General features: G+C 38.7%; 1 protein-coding gene across 25 annotated transcripts in view; it reads left to right on the top strand.

Moving 5' to 3' along the window:
• RBFOX2 (RNA binding fox-1 homolog 2) overlaps nucleotides 1-22,377 on the top strand; it is a 299,196-nt gene that overhangs the window by 239,003 nt on the left and 37,816 nt on the right. For 18 of the 25 annotated variants that reach the window (XR_008681951.2, XR_016037645.1, XR_008681952.2 and 15 more), the window contains 2 exons: nucleotides 17,637-17,783; nucleotides 20,221-20,274. Coding sequence is in view for 22 of the 25 variants with exons in the window: in XM_055396666.2 (XP_055252641.1) it covers nucleotides 17,637-17,783; nucleotides 20,221-20,274 (201 nt within the window). In the remaining 3 variants the exon portion in view is untranslated. The remainder of the gene's footprint in view (nucleotides 1-17,636; nucleotides 17,784-20,220; nucleotides 20,275-22,377) is intronic. The other 7 variants (XM_055396668.2, XM_055396667.2, XM_055396655.2 and 4 more) reach the window with 1 other exon arrangement.

Raw genomic sequence — 22,377 nt, 5'->3', positions numbered from 1 at the left:
GTTAGATTATTGCTTTTTCTCCTTTGCATGCCTTCATTTATTTATTTACTTATTAATTATTGATTATTACCCACCCCACCCCTCAAAAACAGACGTGAAGTGAAGTGAAAGTCGCTCAGTTGTGTCCGACTCTTGGCGACCCCACAGACTATACAGTCCATGGAATTCTCCAGGCCAGGATGCTGAAGTGGGTAGCCTTTCCCTTCTCCAGGGGATCTTCCCAACCCAGGGATTGAGGCCAGGTCTCCCGCATTGCAGGCGGATTCTTGACCAGCTCAGCCACAAGGGAAGCCCTCAAAAACAGAAACTAGAGCTAAAATGTTCTGGGGACAGTACTACTCCTACTCCACTCTACTGGCCCTTATTACTCCCCTGTGCCTTAGGATGAGGCTGAAGAAGCACCAATGATTAATTCAGTGGCATGGTTTTTCTTAACCTGTTTACAGGGGGTGTGCATTTTCCATAAATGTTTTGTACTGTCTTTTGAAGTCAGTAAACTCACTAGAATCACTGGATTTTAAAGCTCAAATGGATTTTAGAAATCATCTCACGCCTTCCTTTTACAGCGGAAACCAGCAATTTTAAGTGATTTGAACGAGATTGCTGCTAGCTCGTAGCAGAGCTGGGACACAGGAAAAATGCTTTCAGTCAAGGTGTTCTTTGTTTTTTCTTTTTTTTTTTTGCTTCCCCATGTAAATTATAGAAAATAAAAGACATCTATACTTCCTATGTATTCATGCTCAGTCGCTCAATCATGACCAACTCTTTGTGACCCCATGGACTGTAGCCCTCCAGGCTCCTCTGTCCATGGAGTTTTCCAGACAAGAACACTGGAATGGGTTGCCATGTCCTACTCCAGGGGATCTTCTCGACCTAGGGATCAAACCCACATCTCCTGCGTCTCCTGTATTGGCAGGTGGATTCTTTCCCATGGAGCCACCTGGGAAGCCCTCTTGTTTTCTTAGCTTCCACTTGCTCTTCAACTTTAAATGCAAAAACTCCAATGAGAATATACTTACAGATTTCTTTCATTCTGAAATATAAAAGAATCATTCAGTTAAGTATAAAGCTTTTAGAAATTGAGGTTATTGTTTCTGCTATTTCTCCATAATAATTTTTACATAATTCTGACTCTTGGTTTTAAAAAAATAAATGATTTGCTGTGGTTTATAACACTTTGACCCATTGATAAAATAGAATTAGATATTTTCTGAAGAAACTTGAGTTACTAGTTTTTTGAGTTACTAGTTTTGGGGGGAAACGTTAGCTTACATCTAAGTGCCCAAGCAAGACCAGATTCTCAGAATTTGACTTATAGCAACATTCAAATACACAGAAGAAATACTTAAGCATTAATCTTTAAAATAACTAAATCTATATGTACTTTAGCTCATGGAATTGCTCTACATAGATGTAAATCCAATTTTTTATGCCCTCAAAATTGTGTTTGGTGTTGCATTGGGTAAATAATTTTTTGTGCACAGGTGTTCTTGATATGTTATTCTAGCATTATGAAATTACCCTGATTGTTGGTAACTAAGTATATAAGCTAAGATTTCACTTTTTAGATATTCTGTCATGTTAGATTTTTACTCTTTAAGAAGAAATTCATAAAATATAATTCTGCCAGTTTTAACCCAATATGTACTGCATTATAAACATTCATTAAAATCTTTTAAATCTTAAATGCTACCAAGTCTGGTTCATAGGTCAACAGGGATTTTAGTATCTTATTTTCCTTTAAGGCTGTGCAAGATGACATAATGAAAAGTATCCCAGCCAACTTTCTAAAATATTATTAGGAGAAACTGAATTTATTTTAAGGCAGTCTTGAAAAAACTGTTTTTATTATATCATATTTGGTGAGGGAGCTTAAGCTTGGAAACCAGATTGTGTTAGGGTTAGCTCCCAGCCCTTTCCATTTGCTAAATGTATAACCGTGAGAGAATGACAACTCATGCTCATTTTCCTCACCTGTAAAACTGGTGATACTAGTTCCTGACTCATAGAGTTGGTTTTAGCAATAAGTGAGAAAATGAATAACAAATACTTTGTGAAATACCTGGCACATAATAAATCTTCAGTAAGTATTAGTTATAATTCTATTAGTGTATAATTATTTCATTTCAAAGAAGGAATTATAGGCAGTTCTTGACTTAAAATAATACAAATTAATAAGCTATCCAGTTATATATGTCTTTTCTCTTTTGCCATTGTTTGCCTTCATACTCTGGGGAACCAGTGCCCTAAAGGTCATTCTGATAAAAGAGGTATTTTTGAAAGTGAATTTTATAGATTGCTTTCTATAAAATGAATGAATGGTAATATGTATAGGTTTAGGGAGAGAGGTGAGTTTTCTCTATTCAAAATTCACAGGAAACCTTTTAACTTTATTAGTCTAGTATTTCCCAAATTTGTTTGACCATGAAACTCATTTTCTACAGAATACCAGTTAGCATCCTGCAGAAGTGTTATTCTACCCTTTGCGAAGTCTTGCTGTATAATTTCTGAAGCATGTACACACACATATGTATCCTTTAGATGTGGTTAAAGCTGTTTTGGGCAGTGACCTTTCAATTAGGTTTTCTCAGATTTAAAATGTATCACCATCTTATTTAATACAAATTTGAATGGTTCAGAACAGAAATAGTATGATATAGGAAAATTAATTTCATTTCACTTTTGTGTACATTTTAAGCTGTTAACAAATTCACCCCCTCATGGATCACAGCCTTGTGGTGGCAGAAGGGGCTTGTGTAACAATGAAGCCATGAGCCCATGCAGGGTCACCCAAGATGAAGACATCACAGTGAAGAGTTCTGACAAAATGTGGTCCACTGGAGGAGGAAATGGCAACCCACACCAGTATTCTTGCCTGGAGAACCCCATGAACAATATGAAAAGGCAAAAAGATACGACACTGGAAGATGAGCCCCCAGATCAGAAGATGTCCAGTATGCTACTGGGAAACAGAAAAGGTAATTACTGATAGTTCTAGAGAGAATGAACGGGACTTCTCCGCAGGCTCAGTGGTAAAGAATCCAACTGTGAGTGCAGAAGCCGCAGGAGACACAGGTTCAGTCCCTGGGTTGGAAAGATCCCCCGGAGGAGGAAATGGCAACCCACTCCAGAATTCTTGTCAGGAAAATCTTATGGACAGAGGAGCCTGGTGGGCTACAATCTGTAGGGTCGCAAAGAGTTGGACACGACTGAGGGACTGAGCACACCAGAAAGAAGGCCAAGGTGGAAATGATGCTCAATTTTGGATGTTTGGTGGTGAAAGTAAAGTCTGATTTTGTAAAAAAAAAAAAAAAAACTATTTCATAGGAACCTGGAATATTAGGTTCATGAATCGAGGTAAATTGGACATGGTCAAGCAGGAGATGACAAGACTGAACATTGACAGCTTAGGAATCGGTAAACTAAAATGGATGGGAACGGATGAATTTAATTCAGCTGACCATTATATCTACTATTGTGGGCAAGAATTCCTTAGAAGAAATGGAGTAGCCCTCATAGTCAACAGAAGACTCCGACATGCAGTACTTGGGTACAGTCTCAAAAATAACAGAATGATCTCAGTTTGTTTGCATTCAGCATTGCAGTGATTCAAGTCTATGCCCCAACCACTGCTGCCAAAGAAGCTGAAGTTGACCGGTTCTGTGAAGACCTACAAGACCTTTTAGAACTAACACCAAAAATGATGTCTTTTTTCATCATAGGGGATTGAAATGAAAAAGTAGGAAGTCAAGAGATGCCCAGAAAAACAAGGACTTGGCCTTGGAGTACAAAATGAAGCAGGTCAAAGGCTAACAGGGTTTTGTCAAGAGAATATGCTGGTTATTTAACTTAATTTGTCAAAAAAAAAATCCTCCTTATTTAACTTATATGCAGAGTATATCATGAGAAATGCTGGACTGGATGAAGCACAAGCTGGATTGTTGGGAGAAATATCAGTTATTGATATGCAGATGACACCACCCTTATGGCAGAAAGCAAAGAACTGAAGAACCTCTGATGAAAGTGAAAGAGGAGAGTGGAAAAGTTGGCTTAAAGCTCAACATTCAGAAAACTAAGATCATGGCATCCGGTCCCATCACTTAATGGCAAATAGATGGGGAAGCAGTGGAAACAGTGACAGACTTTATTTGGAGGGGCTCCAAAATCTTTAATTTCATGGTGACTGCAGCCATGAAATTAAAAGACTCTTACTCCTTGGAAGGAAAGTTATGACCAACCTTGACAGCATATTAACAAGCTCTAGAGACATTGCTTTGCCAACAAAGGTCCGTGTAATCAAGCTATGGTTTTTCCAGTGGTCACATATGGATATGAGAGTTGGACTATAGAGAAAGCTGAGCACAGAAGAACTGATGCTTTTGAACTGTGGTGTTGGAAAAGACTCTTGAGAGTCCCTTAGACTACAAGGAGATCCAACCAGTACATCTTAAAGGATATCAGTCCTGAGTGTTCACTGGAAGGTCTGATGCTGAAGCTGAAACTCCAATACTTTGGCCACCTGATATGAAGAACTGATTCATTGGAAAAGATCCTGATACTGGGAAGATTGAAGGTGGGAGGAGAAGGGGACGCCAGAGGATGAGGTTGGATGGCCTCACTGACTCAGTGGACTTGAGTTTGAGTAAGCTGCAGGAGTTGGTGATGGACAGGGAATCCTTGTGTGCTACAGTCCATGGGGTTGCAAAGAGTCAGACACGACTGAGCGACTGAAGTGAACTGATAGCAAACATCCTTTTCCAGCAACCCAAGAGATGACTCTATGCATGGACATCACCAGATGATCAATACCAAAATCAGATGGATTATATTCTTTGCAGCCAAAGATGGATAAACTCTATACAGCAGCAGAAACAAGACCTGGAGCTGACTGTGGCTCAGATCATGATCTCCTTATTGCAAAACGCACACTTAAATTGAAGAAAGTAGAGAAAACCACTAGGGCATTCAGGTATGACCTAAATCAAATCTCTTACAATTATACCGTGGAAGTGACAAATAGATTCAAGGGATTAGATCTGATAGAGTGCCTGAAGAACTATAGATGAAGGTTTGTAATACTGTACAGGAGGCAGTGACCAAAACCATTTACAAGAAAAAGAAATGCAATGAAGCAAAATGGGTGTCTGGGAGGCTTTAGCTGAGGAAAGAAGAGAAGCAAAAGGCAAGGGAGAAAGGAAAAGATATACTCAACTGAATGCAGAATTCCAGAGAATAGCAAGGAGAGGTAAGAAGGCCTTCTTAAATGATCATTGGAAAGAGATAGAGGAAGACAGTAGAATGGAAAAGACTAGAGATGTCTTCAAGAAAATTAGAAATGTTGAGGGAACATCTCATCCAAGGATGAGCATGATAAAGGACAGAAACAGTAAGGACCTAACAGACATGGAAGAAATTAAGAAGAGGTGGCAAGAATACACAGCAGAAGCAGAACTATACAAGAAAGATCTTAATGACCCAGATAGCCATGATGGTGTGATCACTCACTTCGAGCCAGACATCCTGGAGTGTGAGGTCAAGTGGGCCTTAGGAAGCATCACTATGAACAAAGCTAGGAGGTGATGGAATTCCAGCTGAGCTATTTAAAATCCTAAAAGATAATGCTGTTAAAGTGCTGTACTAATGCGTTAGCAAATTTGGAAAACTCAGCAGTGCCCACAGGACTGGAAAAGGTCAGTTTTCATTGCAGTCCCACAGAAGGACAGTGCCAGAAAATGTTTAAACTACCATACAATTGCTGTCATTTTACATGCTAACAAGGTTATGCTCAAAATCCTTCGAGCTAGGGTTCCGTAGTATGTGAACCAAGAACTTCTAGGACAGGCTGGATTTCAAAGAGGCAGGCTCTTTGAAGAACCAGAAATCAAATTGCCAACATTCGTTGGATTGTGGAGAAAGTAAAGGAGTTCCAAAAAAGTATCTACTTCTGCTTTATTGACTACACTAAAGCCTTTGACAGTGTGGATCACAACAAACTGTGGGAAATTCTTAAAGAGTTGGGAGTACCAGACCACCTTACCTGTCTCCTAAAAAAGCTGTGTGCAGGTCAAGAAGCAAGTTAGAACCGGACATGGAACAACTGACTGGTTAAAAATTGGGAAAGGAATATGAAAGGCTGCATGTTGTCACCCTGCTTATGCCAGTCTGGATAAATCAAAGCTGAAATCAAGATTGCCAGGGGTAATATCAACAGCCTGAGTCTCTTGATGAGGGTGAAAGATGAGAATGAAAAAAACTTGCTTGAAACTCAAAAAATACCCAAAAAACTAAGATTATGGCATTCAGTCCCATCACTTAATGGCATATAGAAGGGGGGAAAGTGGAAGCAGTGACAGATTTTCTTTTCTTGGGCTCCAAAATCACTGTGAACGGTGGCTGCAGCCGTGAAATTAAGACACTTGCTCCATGGAAGGAAAGCTATGACAAACCTAGACAGTATATTAAAAAGCAGACCTCACGTTGCTGATGAAGGTGCGTATAGTCAAAGCTATGGTTTTTCAGTAGTCATGTATGGATATGAGAGTTGGACCATAAAGAAAGCTGAGTGCCAAAGAACTGATGCTTTTGAATTGTGGTGCTGGAGAATATTCTTGAGAGTTCCTTGGACTGCACAGAGTTCAAACTAGCCAATCCTGAAGGAAATGAATCCTGACTATTCATTGGAAGGTCTGATGCTGAAGCTAAAACTCCAATACATTGGCCACCTGATGTGAAGAACTGATTCATTGGAAAAGACCTTGACACGGGGAAAGATTGAAGGTTGGAGGAGAAGGGAAGGACAGAGGATGAGAGGGTTGGATGGCATCACCAACTCAATGAACTTGAGTTTGAGTAAACTCTGGGAGAGAGTTCAGGACAGGGAAGGTTGGTATCCTGCAGTCCGTGGGGTCTCAAAGAGTCAGACATGACTTAGCCACTGAACAGCAACAATAATCATTAAACCAACAAAACATTCTTTGCCATGTTCTAATATTTTGTAGGGTTTAGAATCTGACAAACCAAAAATCTATTTTTCTTTTTTAAAAAACTGTTTTGAAATAATTTTAAAGTTGTAAAAATAGTACAGAAAGTTTCTGCGTACTGTTTACCTAACTTCCCCTGATATGAACATCTTCCATAGGTACAGTACAGTTTTCAAAATCAGACAATAAGAAACATTGGTACAATATTTTTAGGTAAAATACAGATCTGATTTAATCACCAGTTTTCTTTTCTGAATCCAAGCCAGGATCCCGCATTGCAGTTAAGTTGTCATGTCTCCTTATCCCACAGTATTTTGTTTTTAAAGATTTTTTTTTATGTGAACCTTTTTAAAGTCTTTGTTGAATTTGTTACAACATTGTTTCTGTTTTCTGTTTTGGTTTTGGCCATGAGGCTTGAGGGATCTTAGCTCCCCTGCTGCTGCTGCTAAGTCACTTCAGTCGTGTCCGACTCTGTGTGACCCCATAGATGGAAGCCCACCAGGCTCCCCCGTCCCTGGGATTCTCCAGGCAAGAACACTGGAGTGGGTTGCCATTTCCTTCTCCAGTGTGTGAAAGTGAAAAGTGAAAGTGAAGTCGCTCAGTCATGTCCGACCCTACCAGGGATCAAACTTGCATCCCATTCGTTGGAAGGCTAAGTCTTAACCACTGAACCACCAGGGAAGTGCCATCCCAAAATGTTTTAATCATCCTCAGCTTATATCTGAAGTAGTTGTGTTTATAGATTTGCTATTAGCTGATAACAGTGTCTCATCTCTGAGGCCTTCATTCTACCTCAGCCTTTCATTGAAGAAGGGCTGTAATAAGGCTCTTCTTGAAATACGAAGATTATTTTCTAAAGCAATCCATGTTTCCCAAAGTATTGTATAGGAGTCAGCTCAAAGCAAATATAGACTTTGTTGCCCTATTTTGCTGCCTTCAATAAAATATGTACATACCGTATTACAGGAGTTTATTTAGAACACTTATTAATTTCAGGTTACTTTGAATACATCCATCTAATTGCTTTTTCCAAAACTGCCGTAAATGGTGTTTGTGTCTGTGTGTTTTCAGAAATATAAAAAATAAGAACAGGAGAATTAATAATTTTGGAAGCAAGAAAGCAGATGGCCAATTAACTACTAACTGAATAAGCCCAAAATGAGTTTATTGCTAGGCCAGTAGTGGAGGAAAGTTGACAAGTGATTCAGTTTATACTACAAAAATTTGAGTTTCAGAAACATTACTCTAGTTAGAAGATTTGGAAAACTCTTCTCTGGAAAACCTAACTCAAGAGGAAAGACCTAAAGATGTACAAATCAAGGGGGTTCTCAAAAAATTGCTTACCTGACTGAACTTAGAATGAATCACAAAGTCATCAAGCCACTCCATCCCACCCACTCAGAACTTCTAATTAGTTTATTAGCTACCCTTCTCCCTTCAGCTCTTAATTATAAACAAGACAGCCATAGATTACTAGATACATGGGGAAAACCTCACCATGGAAGATAGCGAATAAAAACAAAAAAGAAATTTGGAAGAAAAGGAATTCCCTTTCTCCTCAAAAACCATCAAAACAATAATTGATATCATTAGAGAAATAAGGGAAGATATGCATTCACTAAACAAGAATGAAATGCTATTTTAAAAGGGCTGGGGGACTTCCCTGGCAGCCCAGTGGTTAAGATTCCCAATGCAGGGGGCCCTGGTTCAATCCCCAGTCAGGAAACTAGATCCCACATACTGCAACTAAGTATGTGCATCCCAACTACGGAGTCAACACACTCTAGAGCCTGCACACCTCAACAGAGACCCAGTAAATAAATATAATTTTAAAAAGGAAGTTGGGGAATGGGAGATTCAGAGAAGAGAAACATGCCCTCGAAATTAAAAGCATGGTAACAATATAAAGAAACTTTATTGGATCATTGAAAGATGAGATAGAAGATACAGAAGTCTCTGATCTCTTATCCACAATTCCAAAATCTTTGAAGTCCTGAAAATCAAAAAAAGATTACAGTAAAGCACACAACTTTATGTACAGCCTTCATTACATTTATGTGAATATGCTTACATTTTGCTACAGAAATACCACTGCCTCACATTTCATTGATAGTGTTATATATGGGTTTAAACCATTATTGCCTTTCTAAAAATTCTGAATTCTGACATACCCAAAGTTTTCAGATGAGGCATTAAGGACCTGTATTCCAGAAAATAGAGCCAAAGACAGAGAGATGGAAAATACAAGAAATAAGAAAATTAGAGGATCAGTTCAGAAGATCCAGTGTCTAATAATACAGGTTTCAGAAAGAGAGACAAAATGATATAGAGTGGGATTCATCAGCAAAGTAATTCAAAAAAAGGTCCAGGACTGAGAGATCTAAATTTCCACGTTAAAAGAGACCTCAGAAAAATAGACTGAAATAAACCCACATTAAGGCACATCACTGTGAAATTTTAAGAGCACTGGATATATTTGGTTAGTATACAAACCAGAGAAGGAGAGTGGGAAAAGTCACAGACAAGGAGACAGAGTCACAGTGTCCAGATTTCTCAACATCAGCACTGGAAGCTAGGCTGCAGTTGAGAGTTACCTTCAGAGTTCTGTAGGAGAATGGACTTCCCTGGTGTTCCAGGGGTTAAGAATCTGCCTGCCATTTCAGGGAACATAGGTTCGATCCCTAGTCTGGAGATTCCACATGCCTCGGGGCCACTAAGCCCGAGCACCACAACTACTGAATCCCACATACCCTGGAGCTCATGCTCTACAAGAAGAGAAGCCACCACAGTGAGAAGCCATACACCACAACCAGAGAAGCCCCATGAGCAGCAGCGAAGACCTAGCATAGCCAAAAATTAATTAATTAATTAAAAAAAATTTTAAACTTATTTTAAAAAATTAAAAAAATTTTTCCTACCTAGAATTCTGTACCCAAACTGTCATTAAGCTGGGATAGTTAGGACATGAATCAGATTCTCAAGAAACTTTGCTAAATTGAATGTCCTCTTTTCTTTTTCTTCCCCTTCATCCTCACAGAGATGGAAATAAGAAATTAAAACATTATAAAAATTGAGGAAAATAGATAATCCATAAATCAAAATATTATTCCTGAATTAATCAAGAGATTACTTCGTATCTCAGGTTATGTAGTATATGATCAGTTCACTTGAGTTCAGTTGCTCAGTCATGTCCGACTCTTTGCGACACCATGAACCGTAGCACGCCAGGCCTCCCTGTCCATCACCAACTCCCGGAGTTTACCCAAACTCATGTCCATTGAGTCGGTGATGCCATCCAGCCAACCATCTCATTCTCTGTCGTCCCCTTCTCCTCCTGCCCTCAATCTTTGCCAGCATCAGGGTCTTTTCACATGAGTCAGCTCTTCACATCAGGTGGCCAAAGTACTGGAGTTTCAGCTTCAACATCAGTCCTTCCAATGAACACCCAGGACTGATCTCCTTTAGGATGGACTGGTTGGATCTCCTTGCAGTCCACGGGACTCTCAAAAGTTTTCTCCAACACCACAGTTCAAAAGCAGAGACTTAGAAAGTACTACTTCATCTTGTATTCCCCAGGGTTCTTTCTCAGTCCATAACAGAACATTTGTTCACAATGTGTAAATAGTTAAAATATATTTCCATTGTTTCATAGGCGAGTCAGGTAAATCCATTTTCTAGTTACAGGAATTTTTAAAGTTTATTTAAAACTTTTTTAGTCCTCTTTTCTTGAATGAGGCTTTAAAAATCTGATTTGCTTTTCAGTGTCAGGTGCCCTTGGCTTGCCCTCAAGTGGAGTGGCCCTTGCTGGGGAGGAGGCCAGGATATCTGGAGAGTGGATGTATAGGCTTTTAGTCACATGGTGACATCCATCAGGACCACTGTCAGGCCTCACTGTAAACAGTCCACGGACTCCAGCCTTTTCCATTGCATCCTCTGCCCCATGAATCAATTAGATCAGAAAAACAGAAGGGAGAAACAGAACCTCGAAAGGTTATTTATATAGTTAGTAAAGTTAGGGAGTTGGTGATGGACAGGGAGGCCTGGCGTGCTGTGATTCATGGGGTCGCGGAGAGTCGGACACAACTGAACGACTGAACTGAACTGAACTGAAAGTTACTCAGCAGCTACCAATAGAAAATAAAGCAAAACAGCACTGCATTGACTGAGATTTTTCTCATAATGGTTTAACTGTTCACTTCTTATAAAGATACAGCTTTAAAACTTTTATTTACTTTTGCTCTGATTTGTGTATTTCAACAATTAGTAATCTATAGCGAAGTAAACTTAAAGTTGAGAATGACAAATGGGAAATATCTCATTTAACTATATTCAATGTATATTTCATGTTCCTATTTCCACTATGTACAGAAATCTTTTCAGCCCCTTTGAGTATCAGTTTAGTAGTTTTCTGACTTTTTTCCTTCCTAAATGTCTGTGTGCCTTTGCTGGTTTCTTTCCTTCCCTTCATCGTCTGACCTGCTCCTGTGCCCTCAAGTCACATCACCTCTTGAATAGCTTTCCCTGGCCCATAACCTCACGCCTGCCTCCACCCCAGGAGAAACCTTGCTCCTTCAAGTGGGGTTCCTGAGAAAATGGAGCATGTTCTCCAATCTAATGAGAAAAACAGTGAGTGTGGGTGCAGTGCTAAAAAGGGGTGGTTTAGCATATGAAATTGGGCTGCCTAGTTTTGACTTCCTACACTGCCACTTAATCTGTGACCTTGGGCAGTAAATTTAACTTCACCATGCCTCAGTTTCTGCCTCTGTCAATTGGAGGACAGTAATAGTACTGATGGGCTTCCTAGGTGGCTCAATGGTAAAGAATCCACCTGCCAATGCAGATCGACCCCTGGGTTGGGAAGATCCCTGGAGAGGGAAATGGCTACCCACTCCAGTATTCTTGTCTGGGAAATCCCATGGACAGAACAGACTTGTGGGCCACAGTCCATGGGGTCCCGAAAGAGTCAGACACAACTCAGCAAATAAACAACAACAGTACCTGCCTCATTGATTGCTGTGAGATTTGAAGAAAATAATACATGTGAAGTACAATATAATGCAGTGATTAAGAACATGTACTCTGGAACCAGGCTGCTTGTATTCAAGTCCTTGATCCATTACTTCAGCCATCTTTCTATTCCTCAGACTCCTCAAGGTGGTTGCTAACATCTGAGCCAAAAAGTCTCTCCTTGCTGTTTTTTTTTTTTTTTAATAGCTATTGTTTTACAGGGAATTCTCATTTTTCAACAAAATTCAAAAATATAGAAGTGGAAAGAAAAAAAGGTCTGAGGCTGAAAGAGAAGAAACCAAGTGAAAGCCACAGTAGGATGCCACTACCTCCCACCCGAATAGTTAAAATGAGACGAAGTTACTAAGAACAGATAGAAGTTGCATACACCATTGACTGAGTGTAAGTTAATGTAGCCACTTTGCAAAACTGACAGTAACTTCAAGGCTGAATTGAGATATATCCTTGACCCCAAAAATCCAATCTTAGATGTCTTCATCCAACAGAAATGCCTGCTCCTATGCACGCAAAGACGTGTAACAAGAATGTTTATAGGAACATTATCCATAATAGCTAAAAACTGGAAGCCACTCAGATAAAAATTCCATGTTTATAAAATGTACAACAGTGCATGTGTTACAATGTGTAAAAGAAGCCAGACACAAAAAAGTACATACAGTGTCATTCCTTTTTTTTTTTTTTCCTTTGTAAGTTCAAAAACAACAGAACTAATTTCTGGAGTTAGAAGTCAGAATAGTGGTGATCCTTTGGCAGGGGAGTGGGGACTAGAGTGGGGCCCATGGGTGCTTCTGGAGTTCTGTGGCTTGACCTAATATGATAGTTCAGTTCAGTTGCTCAGTCGTGTCCGACTCTTTGCAACCCCATTGACAGCAGCACACCAGGCCTCCCTGTCCATCACCAACTCCTGGAGTTTATCCAAACTCATGTCCATCAAGTCAGTGATGCCATCTAACCATCTCATCCTCTGTTATCCCCTTCTCCTGCCCTCAGTCTTTCCCAGCATCAGGGTCTTCTCAAATGAGTCAGCTCTTTGCATCAGGTGGCCAAAGTATTGGAGCTTCAGCTTCAACATCAGTCCTTCCAATGAACACCCAGGATCGATCTCCCTTAGAATGGACTGGTTGGATCTCCTTGCAGTCCAAGGGACTCTCAAGAGTCTTCTCCAACACCACAGTTCAAAAGCATCAATTCTTCAGCACTCAACTTTCTTTACAGTCCAACCCTCGCATCCAAACATGACCACTGGAAAAACCATAGGCTTGACTAGACGGACGTTTGTTGAGAAAGTAATGTCTCTGCTTTTTAATATGCTGTCTAGGTTGGTCATAACTTTCCTTCCAAGGAGTAAGCGTCTTTTAATTTTCTGGCTGTAATCAGCATCCACAGTGATTTTGGAGCCCCAAAAAATAAAGTCTGACACTGTTTCCACTGTTTTTCCATCTATTTCCCATGAAGTGATGGGACCAGATGCCATGATCTTTGTTTTCTGAATGTTGAGCTTCAAGCCAACCTTTTCACTCTCCTCTTTCACTTTCATCAAGAGGCTTTTGAGTTCCTCTTCACTTTCTGCCATAAAGAGAGGCTCTTTAGATCCTCTTTGCTTTCTACCGTAAGGGTGGTATCATCTGCCTACCTGAGGTTATTGATATTTCTCCCAGCAATCTTGATTCCAGCTTGTGCTTCATTCAGCCCAGCGTTTCTCATGATGTACTCTGCATATAAATTAAATAAGCAGGGTGACAGTATACAGCCTTGACGTATTCTTTTCCTATTTGGAACCAGTCTGTTGTTCCATGTCCAGTTCTAACTGTTGCTTCCTGACCTGCATACAGGTTTCTCAAGAGGCAGGTCAGGTGGTCTGGTATTCCCATCTCTTTCAGAATTTTCCACAGTTTTTTGTGATCCACACAGTCAAAGGCATTGGCATAGTCAATGAAGCAGAAATGATGTTTTTCTGGAATTCTCTTGCTTTTTGATGATCCAGCAGATGTTGGCAAATTGATCTCTGGTTCCTCTGCCTTTTCTAAAATCTGTTTGAACATCTGGAATTTCATGGTTCACGTATTGCTGAAGCCTGGCTTCAAGAATTTTGAGCATTACTTTGCTAGCGTGTGAGATGAGTGCAATTGTGCAGTGGTTTGAGCATTCTTTGGCATTGCCTTTCTTTGGGATTGGAATGAAAACTGACCTTTTCCAGTCCTGTGGCCACTGCTGAGTTTTCCAAATTTGCTGGCATATTGAGTGTAGCACTTTCACAGCATCTTCTTTTAGGATTTGAAATAGCTTAACTGAAATTCCATCACCTCCACTAGCTTTTGTTTGTAGTGATGGTGTTACATGAGTGTATTTTCTTTGTGAAAACTTGTGCAGCTCTATGCTTATGGTTTATGTATTTGTAGCTAGATATGTTAAACTTCCATTTGTAAATGTTTTTAAAATCAGAAGGCTTAAGATTATTATTTTGGAAATAATGGGTTTACTTTTTCTACTTGCCAAGTTTTCTGAGAATTAAAGATTTCATACCTTTGAATAATGTTAAGTACTTACCGCAAGGCTGGAAAATTAACCAGTCTGGCTTCTTCTTCATAAGTTGTATCTTCAGGACTGTTAAAAAAAGGAACAACAAATAAGTACCTCAGGCAACATACTTGGAAGTAATGATTAGTTTTCATGTATCCCGCCACCTTACATACTCTTTAACAGACTACATGGACTCTATATATAAATTATAGAACTGTGATTTTAAGTTAGAATCAGCCTTTTTTTACTTTTCTCGGAGTAATTCACCTGCAGTTCAGATCTGGTGGTCCTAGAGACTGGTTGAAGAAAGAGTTTTATGTGATCCAGCTGTGAGATGTGAGAGGCAAGTTGGCAGATGCTCAAATGAGCATCAGTTGTAATTGATGCTTGTGCTAGTTGCTTTGGCATCCATGATGCTGTTTTAGTAACTGAGTTTCATCTTTGAGTGGAATGTGTTTTGTTTAGTCTGCACTGTGCCCAGATTGAGGACTAAAAACCTTGCACTTTCTCAGAACATGGCTTTGTATACAGCTCTTCCCTTTTCTGCTATTTTTGTACCATGTGAATCATGGCACAGTGAAGCCATCTGCAAGGCCTGAATAGGAGATAAAAGCTTAGATTGACACTTGAAAAGCTGGTGTTCATTTGGAGTACATTCCTGATTATCTTTTATAAAGTCTCAAACTTCATTTCAAGATGGTTGCAAACATCTCTGAGCCAGCAGTATCTCTGGTTAGTTTTTTTTAGCTGAATACTAGGTTAAAGTGGAGGAGGGGAATCCATTCCATGTCACCCAGAATCTGCTGGAGTTTCTCAGTGCTCTTTCAATTGAAACAATAAGAACAGCAGTCTCCTCTCCTGTTTTAAAAAATATGTTTGTTAAATTATCTCAGCGAGCCATCCAGTTTGGCATGCACTTCATAGGGAATAGTAAAAACATAAGGTTCTTGAATTGTCAGATTAATACTTCAGAGTAAATGTTATTTGAATGCCTGAAGTATATTGCACCAGTTAGATATTTGTCAAAAGTATTTCTCAACGTAGCAATTTTTTTGAGGATTTATTGAAAAGGAATTAAATTAACACATGCAAACAAGCTGGAATCAAGATTGCCAGGAGAATTATCAATAACCTCAGATATGCAGATGACACCACCCTTATGGCAGAAAGTGAAGAGGAACTCAAAAGCCTCTTGATGAAAGTGCAAGAGGAGAGTGAAAAAGTTGGCTTGAAGCTCAACATTCAGAAAACTAAGATCATGGTATCTGGTCCCATCACTTCATGGCAAATAGATGGGGAAACAGTGGAAACAGTGTCAGACTTTATTTTTTTGGGCTCCAAAATCACTGCAGATGCTGATTGCAGCCAGGAAATTAAAAGACGCTTACTCCTTGGAAGGAAAGTTATGACCAACCTAAATAGCATATTAAAAAGCAGAAACATTACTTTACCAACAAAGGTCTGTCTAGTCAAGGCTATGGTTTTTCCAGTGGTCATGTATGGATGTGAGAGTTAGACTGTGAAGAAAGCTGAGTGCCGAAGAATTGGTGCTTTTGAACTGTGGTGTTGGAAAAGACTCTTGAGAGTCCCTTGGACTGCAAGGAGATCCAACTAGTCCCTCCTAAAGGAGATTAGTCCTGGGTGTTCATTGGAAGGACTGATGTTGAAGCTGAAACTCCAATACTTTGGCCACCTGATGCAAAGAGTTGACTCATTGGAAAAGACCCTGATGCTGGGAGGGATTGGGGGCAGGAGGAGAAGGGGATGACAGAGAATGAGATGGCTGGATGGCATCACCGACTCAATGGACATGAGTTTGGGTAAACTCCGGGAGTTGGTGATGGACAGGGAGGCCTGGCATGCTGCGATTCATGGGGTTGCAAAGAGTCGGACACGACTGAGCGACTGGACTGAACTGAACTGAACTGAAGACATCGCAAAAGGGATTCAAGATTAAAAATTCATACCTGTGATGAGTTTAGGATTGACATGTACACACTGTTGTATTTAAAATGGATTACCAACAAGGACGTACTGTACAGCACAGGGAACTCAACTCAATATTATGTAACAACCTAAATGGGAAAAGAATTTGGAGAATAGATACATGTATATGTATAACTGAATCACTTTGCTGTACAACTGAAACTAACACATCATTGTTAATCATTGATTGACCCATAAAAAATTAAACAACCCACACTCACCCTTATTCTTTCACTGCTGATATATACAAACCTAGCATGTATTTGTGTGTAGTAGATTCATCAATGTCCCGTCAAGCCTTTCCCTACAGACTTTATAAATGCAGCTTTGCTCTGAGCGACAGAAGGAGTGTTCCCTCTACTAAAATAGCAGGAAGTGCATAAATTGGGAAGGAGAGTACAGATTGGTTTCATATTAAGAAGCTTCTTCAGTTTTCAATCAGAATGCCCTTGGTCACTAGGTAATAGTGACCTTCTTAATAATATTAGAGTACATTGGTAACCTAGTAGCCATAAATTCTGAAACTACTAGAGGGAATGAAATATAAAAATATTCCCTCACATCCTGAAATGAAGAACCAGAAATGCTAGAATCTTCATAACAGACTCTTTATTTTCAAAATGTTTTTCAGTCATTCAGTCGTGTCTGACTCTTTTCGACCCCATGGATTGCAGCATGCCAGGCTTCCCTGTGCTTCACCATCTCCCAGAGTTTCTCATACTCATGTCCATTGAGTCAGTGATACAGAGTCTAGGAATAACATACTCTTCTTATATCTTGTTTTCCTAATGTATTTTCACGTGATATTTCAAGTCATTTCATTTTTCTTCTGTCTCCCATTTTACTAACATAAATATGCAAGAACCTAAATTTTTTGGTAGACTGTAGCATTTTAAACACAGATAACGTGCTGTGGTTCATGGGGTCGCAAAGAGTCGGACACGACTAAGCGACTGAACTGAACATCTTTGTGTGTGTGTTTTTTTTCTCTTTGAAGAGGGCAGTTGTAATTTTTACTTAAAGAAACACTGAAAATGATCAGGATGGGAAAGGACCTTATTTTATGTAATTCCTGTGAAATAATTGCATTTTTTCTTTAATGTTGTTTATTTCTTTGCTTAGCAGACAGAAGGAGGCGCACAGACAGACGGCCAGCAGTCACAGACACAAAGTAGTGAAAATTCAGAGAGTAAATCTACCCCTAAACGACTGCATGTCTCTAATATTCCTTTCCGCTTCCGGGACCCTGACCTCCGGCAGATGTTTGGGGTAAGTCTCTGAAGTCCTTTTATTGGCTTTTCAATGAAAATATAATCTGCTGCTGATGTAAAATTCATCATTAGTATTGATACTTTAGGATAAAACTGAAAATCCACTGAGGATTGTAAGCTCAATCAGTATTTTCATCAGCCTTTAGAAACATTCCCATCACCCGGCCTGTTCTGGACATTAGCCTTGCAAGTTCTCACACACGTAAGGACCACAGAATGAAGTTTGCCTGGGACTGAGGGATTTCTTGGGACCTGAGACTTCAGGTGCTAAAATCAGAACCAGATAGTAATTCCTGCCTTTCAAAGGGCAATGAATTAAATGAAATAATATCTGTGATCTCAGATCATGTATATGGGGTTAGTTTGCTACCTGACATGTTCTTCCAGCTGTTTACTTCCTCCCAAAATCACTCAAAAGTGAATGGCTGCTGAGAATCTTAATTTTTTTCTGGGCTAATTTGTTGTTGCCTGTTTTGATTTGATCAAACTCTTAACTTGAACTAAGAATAAGAAATGATTGGAATTTTTTTTCCTGAATATTTGTGTGGCAGTCAGGTGCTTTGTCAGAAAAGCAGATACCCTTATCTAAGACTTGTTTGTGGCCACCTCAAGGTGACAAGACCCTGGAGCAGAGTTCTGTCACTTACAGACGACTTCCTGGAAGTGTTTTCTATACCAGATACAAGGCCTGGGTTGAGATTTAATGATATTCTTGAAGCACTGAAAGAGCTTTTTGACAGAAAATGGTAGCCAGCTGTTTTCCAGCTCTACAGAAAAAAGAGCAACAGAAAATATAAGGGATAACATAAAGATTTTAGGTTACATTTAAGAAGAAACTTCCCAGGAGTATGAGTTCTTAGGTTCTCTACTGCATTATCAGAGATGGTATGGAACCATAGTCTCTGGAGATCTGTGAAAATGGGTACAATGTGTTTTCTCTTGAGGCAGAAAAATAGTGTCTACTGAAGATCTGCCTACACCAGTTGTCAGTGATTTCTTAAAATCTATAATTCCCTTCCCATCCCTCAATTCAGTTTATTCAGGTATTGATTAAAACAGATAGGTTTGTCACCTTATATATATATACACCTCTCCTCAAAAGAATTGCTGTGTTTGTGTATGCCCCTCCTCAGCTATCTGGCTATCTAGCAATGTTATTTAGGTTTTGTGCTTTTAGCTTTGTTTGATTTTCCTAATGTTGAAGTACTTAACTAATTACAAAATACAGTTATTATTTCAGATGTTCTTGATAAGAGGCTTCCTTGATAGTCTAGTGTTTTAAGACTTGTGCTTCCACTGCAGAGGGCACAGTTTCGATCCCTGGTTAGGGAACTGATATCCCACATGCCACACATAAAGTGGCAAATGAATAGAATCATTCATAATGTCCATGAATGTTTGGTATGCTTGAAAACAGAAATAACACAAATATATATTTATTGATTTGGAAAGTTACTCAGGTTTATAAATATAAAGTATACTAAGTTTAAGGAAAGTAATAAAAGCAATATGTACAGTATGTCAGAGGTCTATAGTTTTATACAAACACACACATGCCTAAGGAAAAGCTGGGAAGATGATACCAAAATGTTAAGATGGGGTTTCACCCCCCAACGCAGTGATAAAAGAGTCTGCCTGCTAATGCAAGAGACCCAGGTTTGATCCCTGGTCCTGGAAGATCCCACATGCCACAGGACAACTAAGTGCCACAGTTGTTGAACTTCTGTTCTAGAGCCCAGGAGCCGCAACTGCTGAGCCCACCCACTGCACTAGAGAATAGCCCCCACTCTTCGCAACTAAAGAAAAGCCCACGCAGCAGTGAAGACCCAGCACAGCCAAAAATAAAAAACATTTTAAAACATATTTTTTTAAAATGTTAAGATGATGGGATTAAAGATGGTCTTAATTTTCTGTGCTCCCTTTTCCTTTTTGTTTATCTATATTTTCTGGGGGTTTTTTGTTTTGTTTGTTTTTTCGGTGAACATGATTCACTTATTAATTTTTTTAAAAAAGAAAGAGAAGAAAAACAACCTTTGATAGTTTATCTTTCTATTTAGGATTTACTTCTTTTTTTTTTTTTTTAGGATTTACTTCTTAAAACGGGCATTTCAGAAGTTAGAGTTGCAGATAGGAAAACCTCCAGTTTGTCCATGTGAAGAAGCATGTAATAGGGTGACACATTGAATATCTTCTGAAAATAGCTTCCCCTGTATTACCTAAATACATGATACATGTGTGAGTGAATTTTAAAAGAACTATCAGCTCAATGATGAGGAAAAATCAACTGGTATTGGAACCTTAGAACAAATAAAAATATGGAAGTTAAATAAGTAAAGGAAAAAAGAAAAAAACACCTCTTTTTTTTTCAGAAGAAAGTAAAGTATATGGGAAAAAAAGCTGACCATAAGTAAATGCTTTTATTTTTGTCTCTGCAGCAGTTTGGCAAAATCCTAGATGTAGAAATAATCTTTAACGAACGTGGCTCTAAGGTAAGCTCAATTTCAGTATTGTGTGCTTGGTTTCTTTTAGTTTTATTTAAAATAATAAGTAGTCAGAAAACTTAAGTTGTTGTTTTAATCCTGCAAAAAGTATCCCAGCAATCTAGCTTGATTAGATTACCTCTAAACAGAAACCACCAAGTGGCCATACTTTTTCCTAAATCTTAAATTGGAGAGTGATGGGATAAAAGTGAGAAGTTTGAGGGCAGAGTGTGGCTGTAAGGAAGAAAGTATGCCAGAGACACCAGTTCTTTCTCAGATTTAAATTTGGCCTAAGCTTCTTATTTTAAAGGACAAGAGAGGGACTTCCCAGATGGTTCAGTGCTTAAAACTCCACACTTCTACTGCAGGGTGCATGGGTTCCATCCCTGGTCAGAGAACTAAGATCCCACATGCCGTGGACACAGCCAGAAAAATAAAAATAATAAAGGACGAGAGAGAGAGATGACAGAAAAAAAGTTAAATTCTGTGAGAATTCTAGTCAGAATTCTACCGGAACAATTCAGCTTCGAAAAATAGAACTTCAAAATTACATACTTAGAAGAAATTTAATATTTCAGTTATTCAGTTGACTTGCTCTCTCTGTTCAGGAAATTTTGACAAAGCTTAAACACAGGGAGAAGAGATTCAGGTATTCACTGTGGATTTCCTCCTTTAAGTTATACCCAGATGCAAGCTTCAAGACTGAGACTTGAGACTGAGAGTCACGTTAGTTCAGTTACAAATGAGTTGAGAGTTTTTCACGTGAGAATGGGCATAATAATTTACTATTTTAAATTCCCAATCTATATGATTTAGAATTTTATTCCCTAAAATAAGCAGCAGCACTTTTAGAAATGAGGGAATGGTAAAGTGGTGTTGTTGAAAAAATATTTGAACTGAATTTCATAAAGTTTTATTTGAGAGTTTTCTTCCTTCTCAGCAAATGGAATATACACCACAGACACAATCAGACGTGGGCCAGTCTTATAAATATTTACCTTGATACATTTCATTCTACTTGCACTTTTAGGTTAGACCAATTTTTTAAATTAATTTTCCTTTGGTCATCTCTGCTAAACTTTGAACATAGCCCTTCTCTATGATTTAATCTCTAAGAATGTAGTTTGAGAAAAGCTAAAGTAAGTAAATGAGCTAATATTTACCTCTCTTCAGTTTCTTACTCCAAGTTCACCATACTCTGGGAACTGATAACATACCTACAGAGTTGTATGTATTAATACTTTCTGCCCCCATCTGTGCTAATACAAATGTATGTACTTTCCTTATGTTCCTGATTATTATTCCCTTCCTTTAGAGAATGCATCAACACTATAAGTGTTTAATTCTGACTATAGTAATTTATTTGTTGATTATTAAAGAGGTAATTATACTCTTAAGCTTTTAGTTTTCAGTTAAAACAAAAAAAGATTAAAGATTAATATGCCTATACAGAACTTTCTCCAGCACTTAACTTGGTAAGTATTTTTGAAGAGAAATCTATTCAAACCGTAACCAGTAAAACTATTTATGCTTGTAATTGCCTCACAGTGGATTTCTATGCTTTTGTTGTATAGATTGCTGTTATTTTTGTGAACTTTTTAGATACAAGGTGGAAAAATGACGATGGTTTAGAGATGAGAAGCATGTGAATGTGAAATAAATACGTGAAGATTATTGACCACATTGTTTATCTAAACCAGTAGTTTAAATGTTTTTGGTTTTAAGTGTGTGCACTTAAAATACTCTTTGCTAGACTCTAATAGCCAGAAGCCCAATAAAATTCTATCAGGCATTGAGGACTTGCTCCTTACCAAGAAAATAATTTGAATTCTTGTGAAGCAAAGGAAATTGATCTTTCTAAGGCTTCTTTCACTGACTTCAAGGATTTGCCTACTACCAAAAATTTTTTAATTTATCCGATTCAATTGCTTCTGCCCTGTAGTTTTCATTTAAAATGACACAAGCCTTCCTTTTCTCTTTGGGGAATCTAAAAGTATATGCTCTTTCTCTCAGCTTGATGCTGTGTCCTCACTGCCCCTTTTTCTTTGGGCTACTGAAGGGTAGACAGACTACGTACTGATTGGAAAATGTGTTAAAGAACAAAATTCAGAA

Source organism: Moschus berezovskii, chromosome 6 (assembly GCF_049115385.1).
Source record: "Moschus berezovskii isolate FMDL1 chromosome 6, NW_MosBer_1.0, whole genome shotgun sequence".
NCBI classification, from domain to species: Eukaryota; Metazoa; Chordata; class Mammalia; order Artiodactyla; family Moschidae; genus Moschus; species Moschus berezovskii.
The sequence above is the reverse complement of the archived record's forward strand: the minus strand, read 5'-3'. Positions and strand labels throughout refer to the sequence as shown.